This window comes from Cydia strobilella, chromosome 15 (assembly GCF_947568885.1).
Source record: "Cydia strobilella chromosome 15, ilCydStro3.1, whole genome shotgun sequence".
NCBI lineage: Eukaryota > Metazoa > Arthropoda > Insecta > Lepidoptera > Tortricidae > Cydia > Cydia strobilella.
In genome coordinates, this window is record NC_086055.1 from 4,032,600 (window position 1) to 4,050,857 (window position 18,258).

Below are 18,258 nucleotides of genomic sequence, written 5' to 3' on the forward strand. Positions count from 1 at the left end.
TTCAGGATTTCAGCTGTTAGTGCAACGCATATAACTCTGTTTGTCTTGTTCATATTAATTTTATCTCCACATCTAAAAATGTCTACAAATTTAATTAACATACAATTGACTGGAGAAGGCGCCAATGTCAAAAACGAGTAAATATTTTTTATTCCCTTATTGTCTAACACTGGGTTCTAATAATTGTATCGCGCGTGTTAAATATTACTTTCAAACCTGGCTGCAACCTGCAACTTAGTACTTTACCTAAGCACCTCGCTGTTTTCTGGTAGACAACAGTACAGAATACCGTCGATTTTTGCAAGTGTAGCCGCTCGGTCAGCCTCCTCGTTACTCGTGATCGTGATACCGACATGAGAAGGTATCCATTGAATATGTAATCACTTCTAGTGCTCCTTTTTAGTGTTCGAATTCTTTATCATTATTTACATTTTTATATGCCTATACCCAGAAAGGGGCCTTAGCTTATTAAGTTAGATATATATATACTCTTTAAAACTAAACACAACTGTAAATATTTTTTTTGTAAGTTAAGGAAATAAATATATATACATTTTTATAATAAATAAGTCTAAAAAATCCTAGTCTCAGTGCTAGAAATCTTTAACTTAGTTTGGAATACTTACAGGTATGGCCTGTCCGATTTCTAAGATCAAGTTCGACATACATTTACTACTCATTACATTACATTTCACAGCATAACAGTTGCATTATGGCCATAGACATAGTATATACAAGTAGTTATAGACATGAAACCGAGCGACCAGGAGAGAGAAAGAAATATTCATGTATTGACAGCTTCATGTATGGCAGCATAATTCTTTTCTCTTTCACTCTTATAAATTTCGGTATTTCACCATTGCCTCCTTGCTGTGATGCCATAACCCGACCATGAAAAAATGCCCGGTTGGTGATAAAGACAAAGCATGGCACTATTTTCTCTTTCCTCTTAAAGGAATCGCTATAAGACTATCTTTCTCTATCAAAGAGTGTCAGGCCCTTGACTATGGCGTACTTGCATGATCTTAGAAAAACGGACAGACTCTACCTATTAAACTTTTAGTGAACTAATTTAATATTAAATTAAAAGCATTTCTTTTTTACAGGCCTAATAATAAAAATAAAAAGGTACCTCCTATAGGAAATAAGAAGCAAAATCAACCATTTACATTAAACAAAAAAAAGAAAAAAAACAAGATAAATAACTTACAAAATTTTAATAATACAACCCCAGCCCAGTTCTTTGCTCCGCACCAGGGACCAAACTACTTTGTACCTCCAAATCTGGCTCAAAATGTGGGGGCACCAAGTTCATACACAATGCCTGGGATGCACCAAAACATGATCGGACAGAATGCTCAGCACACGCTACGTCCACAAGCACTTGGACCCAAAAAGGCTAGAAGAAAGTTGAACTTGATATTTTACATACAGCAAGCTGCTGCTGCTGCTGACCCGGCAGAAAAAGAGAGAATAGCGTTGGAGATGAGTAAAGTAGAGCAACTGGACTCTGAATTACAGAAATACTATAAATTAGTTAGTATTAACAAATCAATACTGAATCAGAATGCTCAGCCCGCGCCACCTCCACAAGCACTTGGACACAAGAAATCTACAAGAATGTTGAAACTGCGATCCCAAATACAGGACGCTGCTGCTGCTGCTAGCCAGGCAGAAAAAAAAAGAATAGCGTGGGAGATGAGTATAGTAGACAGACTGGACTCAGAGATAGACAAATACTATAAATTATGTACAATTAAAAGTTCAATATTTAAACAACGAATCATTGGAATACCTACTAAAAAGTGTTTGTATTTGATAAACACAATAAAGAAATCTGCCGCTACTGCTATCCAGACAGAACAAGAGAGAATAGCGTGGGAGATGAGTAAAATTGAACAAATGGACTCATCAGAGCAGAAATTCCAACATTTAGTTAAGCTTAAGAAGTCATTAGACATAGGCAATAAATCAAGAACCTTCACAAAAACGGCTGATCCAGCAGCGCTAAAGCAACAAAAACCAGTTACAACAACTTTAACAGCACCAGCAATAAAGTAAGATTCATATATTGCATATTGTACCTTTAAACGAGCAAATCTTGTACATATATATATATATATATATATTTCGTAGATCTTGGAAACGGCTCTAACGATTTTGATGAAATTTGCTATATGGGGGTGTTCGGGAGCGAAAAATCGATCTAGCTCTTATCTCTGGGAAAACGAGCATATTTTAGTTTTTATATGTTTTTCGAGCAAAGCTCGGTCTCCCAGATATTGTTATATTTAAGTTAATACAAGAACCACATCCTCCTAGAGTCAGACCAAGATAACCCCTGCAATTTGTAAAGTGTGGCAATCAGATAAAAACCTACCTACTACCTTCATCCTGATGGGTGGTATCTCTTAGAACTCTCGTCCTCACTTGCAAACCCCATAAGATGAAACTGGAGGACCCGCGCGAAATCGCCTTTTCATACAAACGTAATCCTCATTTTCCTCTGGATATTAACATTATTGAAAATATTTTGACACTATTTGTTGTATATCAACCATCAAATATACATCAAATTATGCAAAAATATTTTCCATAATGTCAATATTCAGGGAGGAAAATGGGGACTATGGTTGTATGGGAAGCGGCCGTCCCCTATTTCCTCTTAAGAAATGAACTCCAGGCCAAACAGTATCAGTATTAAAATTTTATAAACTATCTGTCTGCCAAATTTCATTAGAATCCGTTTAAGCTTTTTTGTGCAAAGAAAGGTACAATACAAACATACAAAATATCCCATTTTTCATATCATTACTATGATATTTGTGTATTAGTAAATAATAACTTTCTGTTCTTCTATCATACATATATATAACCATTTTTGCAGTGAAGACTTCACACAAGACATTGTGACACCAGCACAAAGTTTCCAGCAGCAACATAACCAGTCCCATGTTGTCAACCCAAATATAATTCCGTAAGTAATTATACTAATTATTTTTTAAATATGTATTATTTTTCAACCAACAGAGCGCTGGTGGCTGGGTTCTAACCCCGGCTCAGCCCAATGAGTTTTTCGGAACTATGTACGAAATATCATTTAATATTTACCAGTCGCTTTTCGGTGAAGAAAAACATCGTGAGGAAACCGGACCAATCCCAATAAGGTCTAGTTTACCCTCTGGGTTGGAAGGTCAGATTGGTGCCTATGCCAATTCTTGGGATTAGTTGCCAAGTGGACCCCAGGCTCCTATGAGCCGTGGCAAAATGTCGGGATAACGCGAGGAAGATGATGACTTTTCAACCATGTTTCAAACCCCGGATGTAAAATATCGAACGTGCTTGGTGCAGTGCATCATAGTCTGGCAACCCAATTTGTCAGTAGAAAAAGCGGCATTTTTTTTAAAATGTAGGTGCGAAAGTTCCATCTACCATTGTAATATTTTTTATTTTGAATGGCTAGCTTTTTATTTTACTGCAAACTTATAGTGAGATTACCTACCAAGCTAAAGCCGCATTCACCAGGCATCAGACAAATGTGAACGCAACTATATGAAATGTATGAAACCGATAAGCGCGCTCCAGACTACGCGGCGCGAAGCCGCAAACGCGAGCGTGGAGTCGATTTCGCTGATTAGCGAACTATAGACTCCACACTCACGTTCGCGGCTTCGCGCCGCGATTCGCGCATGGGTGTGGAGGGCCCTATACGTGTCATAACACGACAGAAAAATGTGAATGCGGCTTGTTTGCAACGATTTTGATGATAGCCCAGACTGTGCAAGTGTTATTTAAACGTCATAATCTCATAGAAGTTTAACAATTAAAATAACACTTGCACTGGCTTGGTCTAGCTCTACAAAACAAAGATACAGTTTGCCTCTCTTTCTGACAACCAGGTTTTAACTCAATCAAACGTTAGTGTCACGTTTTATAGAACTTCTCGTTATGTACTATAAATTTAAAAAATGCAGGCGCGAGGGGTTATCCATAGATTAGTATATGTTATTACTGTAATAGATAAGAAACTCTCGGACATTTCACGTTCACGTCTCTATTAGTGCTGCCTCTAGCGGTCCTGCTCTCAACTAAAGAGACTGTATATGCAGTAAACACGCACACATGTACACACACACACACACACACACACACACACACACATACTTATGGGTTATTTACCTACAAGTAACAATTTTAATATTGGAAACTGATTTATGTAGTTTTCTTTGTCGTACCAAATTCCATTTGTATATGCTTAGAAAACTACATAAATCAGTTTTCCAGAATAAATAAATGAAAACTTATGTTGAATCAAGTACAATATATTATTTATAAGTACCTACTTATTTACATACGTTCCATTCCAAGTAACTAAGACAAATGCAAATACAGCGTGAAAATATCTTAACAGCTAGTAGGTATATAAATATAGTATGTAACAATTTATTTCCTGACTATGTTTTAAATAATAATCAGAGACAACCTATTTCATTTCTTCTTCTTGAAGTTCTTGATCCCAAAATAACTTGGAAAGCTTCATTGATCCAACATTTTATTGATTTAATTTAGATCCATTTTTGGTCGGATATTTCATAGTTTTTAGAACATTCCAGCTTTTTATCCACAATTTGTGGTGCGGTCATCTGGGTGTTACAGCGCATAGGTAGATTTTGCCTTTTTTAGGTTCACTGAAATTGCCATTGACAAAATCGAAAAACTTATCTAAGAAAAGCACGATACCTGCCGTGTCGCAACTTTATTCTGGAAGCTTTTTAATACCTGAAAATATATTTACGGTTAAGATGTTATCAAAATTATAAAAAGATTATTTTATAGCGAGTGTTGAGCATGCATTTTAAGGGTGTGCTATTGTCACATTTAATGTTAGGTAACAAGAAATCAGTGAATCAGGATATAATTCATGTAAAATGTCGACAAAGGTAAACATATTGTGGATGGATTTTGTCATTAGATGTAGGTCATTCCAATTTTGGCAGGTTGTAGTTGATTTATCAGATTAAGACCTAGCCACGGAAAACAGTATCTTAGTTATGATAATCAGAGCAACGGGTACCTAAAGACGGGCCTTACGGGCACTAAGAATGGTGCTAGTTCAACGGTTGTTATTTGAAATGTTACAATGTTCCATGTTCCATCGCCAACATTTCATAAATATGCTTTGCCCGAAGCCTCTATCAAAGCTTTTGATAAAGATGAAATAATAAATAAATGTTCCGGGGCACTATATATATATATATATATATATATATATATATATATATATACTCGAAAATTTACTTACCTTGTCCTTGTACCGATGTACATACAAGAAGGTACACATATTCGGTGCGGCCCGGCCGCCATTGCTTTTCATCTTGCCTGCGTTGGTTTGGTTGAATGAGTAAGAGCACAACTCAACACAACTCACAAGGTTGGTTGTGATATAAAGAAACGCTGTTAGTTAATATCTTAACATAAATCTGATCAAAAATATGTTTAAACGGAATTTATATTAAAAACCAACTTAGAAATAATTTTAAAATTTCCCGTCAAACCAAACGTCATTTGGTTTTTTTATTCGTCATAATACGTCAATCTGTCATTGTACGGTGTTTGCGCTAGATATTAAAAAAACTACTTTTAAGTTTCAAATTTAATTTGTTTCCTAGTTCATTTGCAACGTAAGGTTAGTAACACTATCAAATCATTTTTTATTAAAATAATATTCTTCTAGATTTAATTAAATACGATTAAATTACCTGCTTAGATATTTGTTTGGTATATTTAGTTTTCTACCATACACACACAAGAATGACATCTAGCCACACTCAGCCCTCCTTATGCTAAAAGGCGGTATCTCAAAAACGAGTGAACTGGAAATGGAACGTTATGATTAAAATTTAAGGTACTTATTTGCATTCAATCTTCAATTGAGATACCGCTTCTAGCTCAGCAGGGCACCACGGCTGAGGAATAGATGTCCAGCATAACCCAGAGATGGCATTATTATCAGCATTACATTACTCCTCTTCAGAGATACTATACCATGGGGTTATCGTCCCATAGAAAATTTGAATTTCGCCCCTTTTTCTACTGACAAGATTTGCTTGACCAGTAACTATAGTAGGTCAAATCAAATTGTCAAAAAAACTATACTCATCCTTTTCTTTTAGGTGCTAGTACAGTACTAGACAGTCCTTTGGCAAACTATGTCTGTATCTTTAGGTAGTTAAATAAATGTAAACAATGTGTTTTTAAATTTTCGGGTACTTGAAACATTTATCAGTTAACCAACCAAATATAAAACTGCCTGGATCTGTTCCTCATCGTTCTGGCTTTAACCTATTTCATTTAATCGTGTAATGTTTTTATCTACCCTCAAATGGCTAAATATTCGATCTCGTTTTAGGTTCTTTACTAGGGCGAAGTAGTAGCGTATATTACAATACAAAATTACTATTGATTAATCAAATCATTTCGATATATTCCTATTAACAATTCAATTATTTATTTCGAATCATTTTGATCCATATAGTGTTAATATATCATATCGTAGTGTAGTAATATATCGTAGTAAAACTTCTGTAAGTTTTGGCATTTCGAGTAAAATTAATTGACTTAAAGAATTTTCTTTCCCAATAAAATACCTAATTGTGGTTGTTTACGTTCTTTTAAATACCTAAAGCAAAAGAGTACAAATCAAAAAGTGGCAACACTGTAGTGTCGTCCCTTTCAAATCAATCTTAGAAAAACGGGACGACACTACAGTGTTGCCACTTTTTTATTTCTACTATTTTTTGCCAGACTGTATATAGTTGGTCAAGCAAATTTTGTCAGTAGAAAAAGGCGCGAAATTCAAATTTTCTATGGGACGCTAACCCTTCGCGCCTACATTTTTTAAATTTGCCGCCTTTTTCTACTGACAAGATTTGCTTGACCAACTATATCATCTCATCTGAAAGTATCAGCCGGGAGGTGATGACCGTCGCGTCGATATAGTTTGTCAAAGGACTGTCTCATTTCAAACATAGACAGAGAGAATCATACTATCTTTGTTGTACACTAGTACTAGCACCCAAAAGAAAAGGATGAGTATAGTTTTTTTCGTTCTTATTTACCGTCAAATTGGTTTGACCAACTATATATGCTTCTGGCCAAACTCGCGGTCTATAGATTTTTCGTGCGATATATTTTTTCTACAATAGCAACCCTACCAATACGTCAATGTCATGCATGTCACTGCTTTTGCTTTGATTGCTTGTGGAATCGCCGCTTGTTGAAGAAAATTGTTTATATTAATTTCGTCATTAATATACATTGAATTACGTGGTTATCGTTAAAAATGTTCCCTTTTAAAAAGTAAGTACTTTGAGATTTAATTTAAAAAAAGAATAAGCAGAAGATTGTAGATGTATCTGCCTATTTTAGCACAACATGAAATTGTTATTGTACTTACCTGCTTTTTCAAAAGTAATACGACTATATTTGAAAATAATACGTTAAAACCGTTTTCTGAACATAAAAAGCTAGAGGTTAGACAGAAAGCTGAGGCTGATGTCTGGAATAAAAAATTTTTTTTGCATAATACTATGCTCTCTATCATGTTCTTATAAATGTAAATGACAACCAACATATCCCTAAGATGTAAAGAAAACAAGACACTGTCTAATTATAACTTTATTTCAGAACCAGAAGAGGGGGGCAAAACAAAAAAAAGAACACTGTACAGAATATGCATGTGTTTGACAACTACAAACATGGCGGTAGTACGAGCCAGTTCCAAGCCCCGCACCAAGACGAGCCGGAGGACCTGTCAGACGATCTGGCCCCGCACATGGGGCAGGGACAGCAGCAGCCTGGTACTCAGACCCTGCCCGTTACAGTGGAAAATAAACTAAACTTTAAGTTAGTACTTTTTACTTACTACACAACTACTAACGCCACAACTGTTATATTGTGCGTTAAACCTTATCAGAATGCATGGAGGTTGATATTATACTGTTACCAAACGCGTCAGTTGACTTTTTTGGTGGTCATATGGGTTATAAAAATCCAGTTGATATTGAGTCTACGATGGATGTCTGGCCAGAAACTTCTCCACCAGAAAGGATAAAATGCAAACTAGAAGAGTAGTAGATAGATTGGGCATGTTATCTTTTGTTCAGTACTTATGACACAAGCCTTATTGAGCTCAATATTGGACTAGATTGTAAATAATAATATAGGAATAGGACATTAGACTAAGCCCCACAGTAAGCTCAATAAAGCTTGTATTGTGGATTGTGGGTACTTAGAAAACAATAAACAAATGCCCTTACCTGGATTTGAACCCGGGACCAGGGCTTCATAGGCAGGGCTCACTAATGACTACAGGCAGGTCGTCAAATTGATATTTGTAATATTGTATCATAGTTCCATTTATTTAATAAATAAATTTATATAGCTTTCCTCCTATTAATATTGCAGGTTCCAAAGAACCACCCAAACAAAGACTCAAGACTGGTCCGAGTACCAGAACAAGTTTAAGCGGATTGGGGGCGCCTCTCCAGATCACGATGAAGAAGGCAGCCAGGAGGTCAAACAGGAACTCAATAAGGACCAGTCTTTTAATACTGGTAAGTACACATGTGTGATGTTTTTTTGTCCTGATTCAGGCAAAAGGCCATGACCGTTTGACCATGTCTTGATAAGGTCAATTTCTAGTTGAATTATTATGTAGCCTTATTATCTTTTGGCTGACCCTTATGCTTGAAAAGGGTATAAACTGTCTTAACTCTTGGAATATTTTTATCCATCAAATATTTTTTGACTAAAACTATTTTATACATGTAGTCGTAAAACTTTGGCATTGCATGAAGGTGCATTTTAAACTGTACCTGCATAATTGTTTTTTATAGCCAAACTAAAAAAATATTAGCTTAAACAGGATTTATCATAAGACAAACTGTATCTTAGCAACTTTATCAATAATTAAAATGTGCAAGTGATTATGACATAAGTGAAACTAACAACTTTGTATTATGAACAATTGTGCAACATGGAAATGTAGTAGAAACTGTCTCTAACAGGATACATATTCGAAGAAGATGTTGAGATGAAGGAACTCCCAGCCCACCGCATCAACATGAAGGAGCTGAATGTGGCTGTTACCACCGAACCATACCTCCACCTCAATGATGACCAGGTCAAGGAAATCGATGAAGCCCTAGTGAACAAAATCCAGGATGCCATCTTCAACCAACTGCTATCATACATCCCAACATTCCAAGAAATTCCTGTACACAATTTAGGATATCTACCACTCAATTGTCAAGGACCTAAAGACCTAATTTGGCTGCACGAAACACTTTCCAGCATACCCTCCCCAATACCAAACGTCAATTTAGTGATCAAACCTCAGAGTGAAATACCAAACATGATAAAAGTCAAACTATTTGTGCCTAACTTCTCAGGCAATTTGGAAGAACTGAAATATCTTTTGCAGAAGCAAAACCATTGGTATGATATGAGTACATGGATGCTTGTTAAAAGTGAGAAACAAGGAGATGATCCTTCAAATTACACTTTAGAATATCGCGTTCCGGAGATGCAAGCTATGATTATTGACAACAGGGATAGACGTGTAGCTTACTCACTAGGATCCATCTTTGCTATAGTTTCAGACGATGACACTATAGATACTGAAAAGCTTTTCAAATACCGTAATGCGGCCATGCATCTACAAGTATGTGTCTTAACGGAAACATTTCGCTACCTGACTGTGTTAGAAGTAGAAATGATCAGGCTAGCATTAGTATACAAGTTAGAGAAGGATGTCTATTCGGAGAGTGAATATATACCAGCTTTCAGAGGCTGTCCCGGGCATTTTAAAGGGGGTTTGAAGATTTGGTGTGAAAGCGACCGAGACTTGAGATGGCTGAGAGAAGCAGTAGTATCAATAGTTTCACCAGCTATTGGAACTAAGTTGATTATTAAACAGCAAGGTGCCGCACCACAGAGAGCTAGAATGACTGTCTCCATACCAACCGCCGGAGACGGAGCTTTTATTTTAAAAGTTCTAAAAAGACAAAATCCTTGGTGCGACGTGGACTCTTGGACACTATTTTCAACATGGTTGGACGCCAAGTCTAATGGCCTTATGTGTGTATTTTATATACCACATAAGCACATACGGCTTATTAAGGAGAAATACTGCCGTCTTTCGTTTTTACTAGGCTATGTAAAGGCTGACATTAAAATAGAATAATTTTAACTTAATGGCTGTGAAAATTTGTGAGTATTCATATTTAATATAAACTTAAGATAAATGCTTTTAAAATAGAATTACAATAAAAGTGAGAGGATTAGTTTTTATAATTGATATTTTTTAGTATTTTTTTTAAACCGAAAAATTGTGATCTCTACTTCTTTTGCATAAGATTTTGATATGAAATCTAAGAAATTTTTAGGTTGTGTATGCTGCTCCTCAAAACACACAGAATTTATTTTACGCCTATTTAGGATAAGTATGATTTTTTAGTACTAGAAAAATGTGATCTCAATTCTCAACCAATGGTTTATAAGATTTAAATTTTATGTAGGGAGTGACACATGAATGTATGTATTCTCGTTTGAGTGTCCTCGTAAAGTTAAACATTTTTTTTAAATAATTTAATTGTCATGACTCGTGAACCTGCATTATGTACATACATTATCTTTCCGAAAAATAATAATGTGTACATAATTTTTAAGGCTGGCCATCCAAACTGAAATAGGCTTGACAAGTCAAAACGATTGCATACGATTGCGATGATTGATAATAAATAATATTAGTCTATAATGACATAATTTGTGCCATTTTCAACCAAAAGGGTACTTATTGTCGCTTGTCAGTAAGGCGCTATTTCCATATAGCTTCAATTATAAATCAACGTTATTGACAAGCGACAATGCGACCTTTTGATTGAAAACGTCACATTTACTGGACGGGCTGCCTTATTTGAGTTTCTGCCAATTTGATGATTGATAGATTCACAAAAATTAGGTGTATGCCTGTTTCATTCCTAGAGTCGATATTGTTATAAAAGAAATCGTTTTTATTTGACTATAGCCTAATTGTACTTAACGCATATAAGAGGCAACTCCTATCTTTTTCTTACAGTTAACTTTGTTTATCTGAAGACAGAGACGGAATCATTGCGCTGTATATTAGAAACTTAATATTAGTTAGCCAGCGACCGATTTACATACATATTACAACAGTATCTATGTAATGTTAGGGCTAGGCTAACTTTGGACCAATTTAAAGCGAACAGAGTAAGAGGGTGTCATTATGAAGTCATATTTTCATAGAAATTTGACATTAATTATGACATTGCCTCACTCATTGCAAATGCCATGCATAGTTAGCTTGGTTCAACTATTTTTGCATACGACAGAACATAGACGGTATATGCGTTTAGATCGCCAAGCTGTTCGTATGTTTGTGTTCGAGTCAAGACTGAATGTTCTTCTGAAAAGGATTTGTAAAACACCAGCCATAGTTCTTTGGCTATAACTCACCAGATGGCGCTGCTATATTTTTTTACAATTTTTATTTTTTATTTAGTTATTAAAGACTTTGTTACTAAAATTAAAGTCATAAATTATCGTAAAAAGATCTTAAAATATTTTATGATTAGATCATAATATTTTTTCTGTGATTTTGCATAATTAGTTAAGTTAAGATCTCAATGATACTTGTGTTGAACACACTTTGCTAGATTGTAAATGAAATAATACATAAAGTCCGCAGCAAAAGTTGCTAAGCGAGCGAAGTGTTCATATTATTTACACACACTTATTTTAAAAATAAGATCGCGCCAATATAATTTTGGATACTTCGCCTTATTATTTATTTGTGTTACTGTCTACAATATAAACCGATGTTTTATAAATTTGATATCATTTTCAATACATTGTGTTCAACACTTGATAATATTAATTTAAGTTTTATAAGATGACTGTCTTATTCAATTTGCGCAACTAGATTGTGTATAACACGTGATTAAACGTTTTATTTGATATACTTGTAAGACTTTTTATTTTAACCAACATCACATTAAAACATAGTCCCAGATGGAATATTGTAGCACCAGTTTTCAGCTGTACCCAACGAGCTAGAATTACTAATTAGTATTTAAATAATAACTAGAAACCTAAGTAGAGCTCAAAAGTGATTCCGAGCGACTCAACTGCAGGTACTGCGCACAGGTTGACAACGTCAAATATTGTAATACCGAGCAAAATGTAAGATGTTTGACATACAGAATATTATTTAAAAAATAAAATATCTTTATTTCAGAACATTCAAACCAATCAAGACATCTTAACCCTTTTCCAATCTACAAGGTTTTCCCAAAAAATTCAAATATATTCCAATTAATCCCATTTTGATTATTAATTTGAGCCGTCACATTTACGAAAAAATCAATGTAATTTAAACCTTAAATCGGATTGCTATAAGGTTGAAATTCTATTGGCGCTTATAAGATGCTTGATGCTTGGTCGATAAAACTTAATATGCCTGGAAAAGGTTAAGCGTCTTAGTATTCCTTTTTACTAAACTTGTACCTTATCACAACACCAGCTCATAAAGGCTCTCTTTATTCCTCAAAAACTGATGAGAAAATTGCATCTTATTCACAAGTGGCAAAGTTATTAGATGCAAATTTTTAGTTGTTTCCGTATGTGGAATTGACTTTTAATTACTGCTGTCTACGTTTCTCTATTAATCTTCTGGTGCTTTATTTCTTGCATGGTGTAAAATAATTTATTTTAAATACAGTCATATGCGCTATTATCTCATACTCATACTCATAATCTTTATTGCATATCACATTGTATCTTAACCTATACTTAACATAGAATCGTGTACAACATGACACCCTGTAGGGCACAGCAAACAGTTTATTCAAGAGGAGAACGAGGTTTTTGTACAATGGGTACTTTATTAATTATAATTATTGGTCGTGAAAAAATTCATTTAATGTATAATAGGCTTTTTTAATCAGGTGTTCTGCTAATTTTTTAAAGAATTCATTGTCGGACTTGGTGTTTTTTATTTCGTTACTAATTTTATTGAATATTTTTATTGCCATCGAGTTATGACTTTTTGAATGTATAATATTGTCTTCGGTTACCGCGATAGTTACTCATGAAATAAAACTATGAAAACGGATTATACGTGGTTAACGGGTGTCACCCGTTGACCACGAACGCTGTAAAGAGTTCGAAACGTCGGGATGTATTATAAATTCAATATACGCGATATAATCCGTTTTCATAGTTTTATTTTTGAATGTAGTTTTAGTTTCGAGGGGATAACCTGCACCAACTTATTTTCAAACCTGCTGGCGTAGCGTCGGGGTATGTCTGAATGTTTGGTATAAAATTGAGGGTATTTTTTTACAAACTTACATGTTTCCAAAATGTATATTGATGTTAAGGTAAGTATTTTTAGATCGATGAAGTGGGGCTTACTACTTTCCGGTATATGTATGTTAGCCAAGATTCGAACACATTTTTTTTGTAATATGAATAGGCTTTCTACATCTGTGCTATTCCCCCATAAAATGACACCATAGGTAAGCCAAGCATGGACGTAGGAATAGTAAGCAGTTAAGGCGGTGTTGAGGTCGCATGCTTTTTTTAATTCGCATAAGGCATACGTGAACTGGGACAATTTCGTTTTTATTTTTGCTACATGCGCTTTCCAATTAACATCTGCGGGCCTTTAACCTCGCTGTTTCTTTTTTCAGGATTAAATACCAACCTCCGAACACAGATCCCTTCGATCAGCCAGCAAACATTCACAGCCACTCAACAGAAACCAGCAGTCGCTACGAAAGTCGAACTAAAAACAACTCGGAAGTCAACAGAGATACGTAGGTTTCAGTTCAGTTTAATAAAAACCGGCCAAGTGCGAGTCGGACTCGCGCACGAAGGGTCCGTACCATTACGCAAAAAATCACGTTTGTTGTATGGAAGCCCTACTTAAATATTTATTTGATTCTGTTTTTACTATTTTATTTTGGTTAATGTGCTAGCTCAAGTGGATCGACCTGTAGCCGCGATTAAGTCCCTACCAAAGAGGATATAATATTATAGAGCGGTACAGTCATAGTAAATTTTGTAACCACAGTAAATTCACTGCCATCTATCGACACACTTTAAAACTAAAAATGAAGATTTATAAAGATACGATAAAATGTATTTAAATATGGATAAATGGGGTTACTAATGATTTACCAAAAAGAAAATGCCAAAATTTCAGATCCCAAAAAATGTTTCCCAAAATTTCATTTGCCAAATAAAGATTTGCCAATATTATTTTTCCCAAAAAAATGTTTCGCAAACGTTTTATTTAGTTTAAGAATGTTAAGGCAATGAATCACTTACCAAGTAGTGTTTTCACCAATTTACATTAAATAAAATGTTTCAGTTGGCAAAACATATTTTACCTTAAACCTACTTTAAAAGCCGTTCGTTTTCTGTGGGGTCGCAGTTCTAACCTAACCTAAACCTACTTTAAAAGCCGTTCGTTTCTTGTAGGGTCGGAGTTTTAACCTAACCTAAACCTACTTTAAAAGCTGTTCGTTTTCTGTGGGGTCGCAGTTCTAAACTAACCTAAACCTACTTTAAAAGCCGTTCGTTTTGTGTGGGGTCGCAGTTCTAACCTAACCTAAACTTACTTTAAAAGCCGTTCGTTTTGTGTGGGGTCACAGTTCTAACCTAACCTAAACCTACTTTAAAAGCCGTTCGTTTTCTGTGGGGTCGCAGTTCTAACCTAACCTAAACCTACTTTAAAAGCCGTTCGTTTTCTGTGGGGTCGCAGTTCTAACCTAACCTAAACCTACTTTAAAAGCCGTTCGTTTCTTGTAGGGTCGGAGTTTTAACCTAACCTAAACCTACTTTAAAAGCTGTTCGTTTTCTGTGGGGTCGCAGTTCTAACCTAACCTAAACCTACTTTAAAAGCCGTTCGTTGTCATAACAAGTAATTTGACTAAATGTTTATTGTGTAATTTTTTTTTGCCTTAATAAAACATTTAGCAAATGACCAAATGCTTGAATGTTAATTTTCGTAGTAATATTCTGCTTAAAGAAAATTTGACCAAATGAAAATATGCGTATTGTAAACTTGCCAAAGATAGCATTGACAAATAAAACATTTGCTAAAATTTGTTTGGGTAATGAAATTTGACCAAATTCTTTTTGGGAAAACGGCAGGATAAATGATTTTTTTTATTTGCATTAATTATTTTTATTATTTTGACCCCTATTCTTTCACTGATATGCGTTATAATTGTTAAATAACAAACGAAACCGTCAACGCCCTCTATACGAGAGTAGGCCAAAGGTAGTAGCGACATCTAATCGAGAATCAAATTTTCGTCATTTTCGAGGCACATTTTTTCCTTAGACTGTATCCATCTATTACGGAGTTATCTTTGGTCCTTACATAGTAAATAATATTCATACTGGCTGTTTCACAATAGTGAAGCATTTAATAGTTTTGTAAGAAAATAATTTATTATTTTTATAAATGTTTCAGCTTTGAAGCCAATAGACGTGCGAGTGCGGAACGCGAACGCGGGTTACACCGTACCCCAACCTGCCCCTAATATGCACAGTAATATTCATCTGTCCAAGCTGTGTAAGTATAATCTGGCAAATCAAATTTGTCAGTAATGGTGTTACCACCCAGGCATAGAAGTTTTTGTGGCAAAAACGAGTGTTTGAGAAAATTAAACATCGATAAATCTGTTATCGATAAGTAATAGATTAATATTTAAAAGATGTAACTTCTAATGTACGTAAGTTACCGAGAAATTTCAAGAATGCAAATCAATTACAAAGCGGTACATAATTTCTTTATTACATATATTTAGTATTTAAAAATTAAAACGCAAGCATGTAGTATACCGTGCCAATAGATTAGTAAACTACAAATATATTAAAAGAGTAGGAGATATAGAACGTATTGTGTATCGCGATAACTAGCTTCTTATATAACATGTAATGAATATACAGTACCGGTCAATAATATATCACCTTTGAGTGTTTTTGTATGAGCTTATATAGAGTAAACAATATAAGTTAGTTTGCAGATTGCATATTTTACTAGTCATTTTATACAAATATATGATGAATATTGCAATGAAATACTGTGAATTACAATATGATATTCAGCGCATGTTACTAGAAAACCTCTAGTAAAAAATGAAGAAAACAATACATTTAAAAAAAAACCTCTATGAAAAAACCATTACATGAGACCAATTTTTCTCATCGCCCGTACAAAGGAATACTACTAGACTACTTAAAGCACGAAGTCACTCACAAATAAATAAATAAAGTTATACCGTAAAAACATGGAGGTGATATATTATTGACCGGTACTGTATATAACGTTAAGGTAACATCGATAACAGACATGTCGATATTTCATTTTGTCAATCACTTTATTTTGCCACAAAAACTTCTATGTCTACCACGCCAATCGATCGATGGTAGAGTGGAAAAGTCAACGTACTGTAATTAGTTTATATAGCTCCAGTTTATAAAACAAACGAAATAGAGCAAAAACAAGCTTTATATGAATAACTTAAATTCACTGTATTAGGGTTCCGTACCCAAAGGGTAAAAACGGGACCCTATTACTAAGACTCCGCTGTCCGTCTGACCCTCTGTCCGTCTGTCTGTCACCAGGCTGTATCTCACGAACCGTGATAGCTAGACAGTTGAAATTTTCACAGATGATGTATTTCTGTTGCCGCTACAATAACAAATACTAAAAAGTACGGAACCCTCGGTGCGCGAGTCCGACTCGCACTTGGCCGGTTTTTTTACTATAGGGTATTTGACTACTAGTCAAATTAGTTTCTTTTTTAGAACTGTCAAAACGATTTTGTTACTATGGAATTTATATGAAACACTAGCATGTGACGTCACAACCAAATTATCTACTGTTTATTGTTTTATACAGGTTTTAAAATAAAATTTATGTCTAAAAATAACTGCTACGTTTCTCTATTAATCTTCGGTGTTTTATTTCACGCGTGGTGTAAAATAATTTATTTTAGATACAGTCAAATACCCTATATTGTATACCTTATCCTATTGTAAGTACAAAGTTTCAGACCAATCTAACTAGTCGTTTTAAAACGAGAACGTAACTACGTTTGTATGGAGAACCGAGCTTGCCGGGGACTTCATTATTCGGCATGTTTTTCTATGTTCGTATTCTGCCGAATTATTGGGTTGGGATTGGGTTTAAAGTATTCGGCAAATATTTTTTAACACCACCTAATCGGAACAGGGCTTTTTCTTCCCTGCTAAGAGGGATCAAAGTAGACCTTTTCTCCCCCGCAATGAAGTCCGAGCATCGATCGAGCTACACAAAATGTATGCGATATGCAGATTTATGTCAGGATAATCCATTTTTTAGGGTTCCGTACCCAAAGGGTAAAAACGGGACCCTATTACTAAGACTCCGCTGTCCGTCTGTCTGTCTGTCACCAGGCTGTATCTCATGAACCGTGATAGCTAGACAGTTGAAATTTTCACAGATGATGTATTTCTGTTGCCGCTATAACAACAAATACTAAAAACAGAATAATATAAATATTTAAATGGGGTTCCCATACAATAAACGTGATTTTTTGCTGTTTTTTTCCGTAATGGTACGGAACCCTTCGTGCGCGAGTCCGACTCGCACTTGGCCGGTTTTTTTATATGGGAATCCTAATGGACAATCCGTGATGGACAAACTGTTGAATCCTAAATGTATTATTACCAACATCGTACACAGTTATACAATAAATATTATCTTATCTTATCTTATCTAATAGTACATTTGATACCTATGTAATAAAATGCATTCATATTATGTTTTATAAATAAAATTATTAATTTTATTTCAGCCTATGAAACCTACCCGAAAGGTAAGTTTATACATTATGCAACGTAGCTATATATCAAATAATTTCTCTTTTATTGTTGTACTTCTATTTTACGGTATTTAAAAGACGCCCGCGCTCAGTAATATGATTTTTCTCCAGGTATACCGAAATCATTTTTGCCACAAGAAAATAATCCCGTTGCTCCACATCCGATCCCAGGTATGATTCTTAAACAAATTGATTGGTTTGATAACCATAATGGTATTAAATAAATAAACATTAAAACTCACTACGCCATTATGCCAAAAAATGCCTCACATCATTTTGGAAAAGAGCT

The 18,258-nt window shown here is 34.8% G+C and overlaps 1 protein-coding gene across 2 annotated transcripts in view; it reads left to right on the forward strand.

Annotated features, from left to right (window-relative positions):
• The window catches only part of LOC134747795 (nuclear RNA export factor 2-like), a 44,554-nt gene continuing 26,296 nt past the window's right edge, over positions 1-18,258 (forward strand). The window contains exons 1-9 of one of the 2 annotated variants that reach the window (XM_063682432.1): positions 1-137; positions 1,107-2,057; positions 2,888-2,977; positions 7,687-7,905; positions 8,467-8,615; positions 13,779-13,904; positions 15,572-15,673; positions 17,943-17,963; positions 18,081-18,140. In XM_063682432.1, the coding sequence (XP_063538502.1) occupies positions 79-137; positions 1,107-2,057; positions 2,888-2,977; positions 7,687-7,905; positions 8,467-8,615; positions 13,779-13,904; positions 15,572-15,673; positions 17,943-17,963; positions 18,081-18,140 (1,777 nt within the window). In that variant the 5' untranslated portion in view covers positions 1-78. Of the gene's footprint in view, positions 138-1,106; positions 2,058-2,887; positions 2,978-7,252; positions 7,360-7,686; positions 7,906-8,466; positions 8,616-13,778; positions 13,905-15,571; positions 15,674-17,942; positions 17,964-18,080; positions 18,141-18,258 lie in introns of those variants that run through there. The other variant, XM_063682433.1, reaches the window with a different exon arrangement.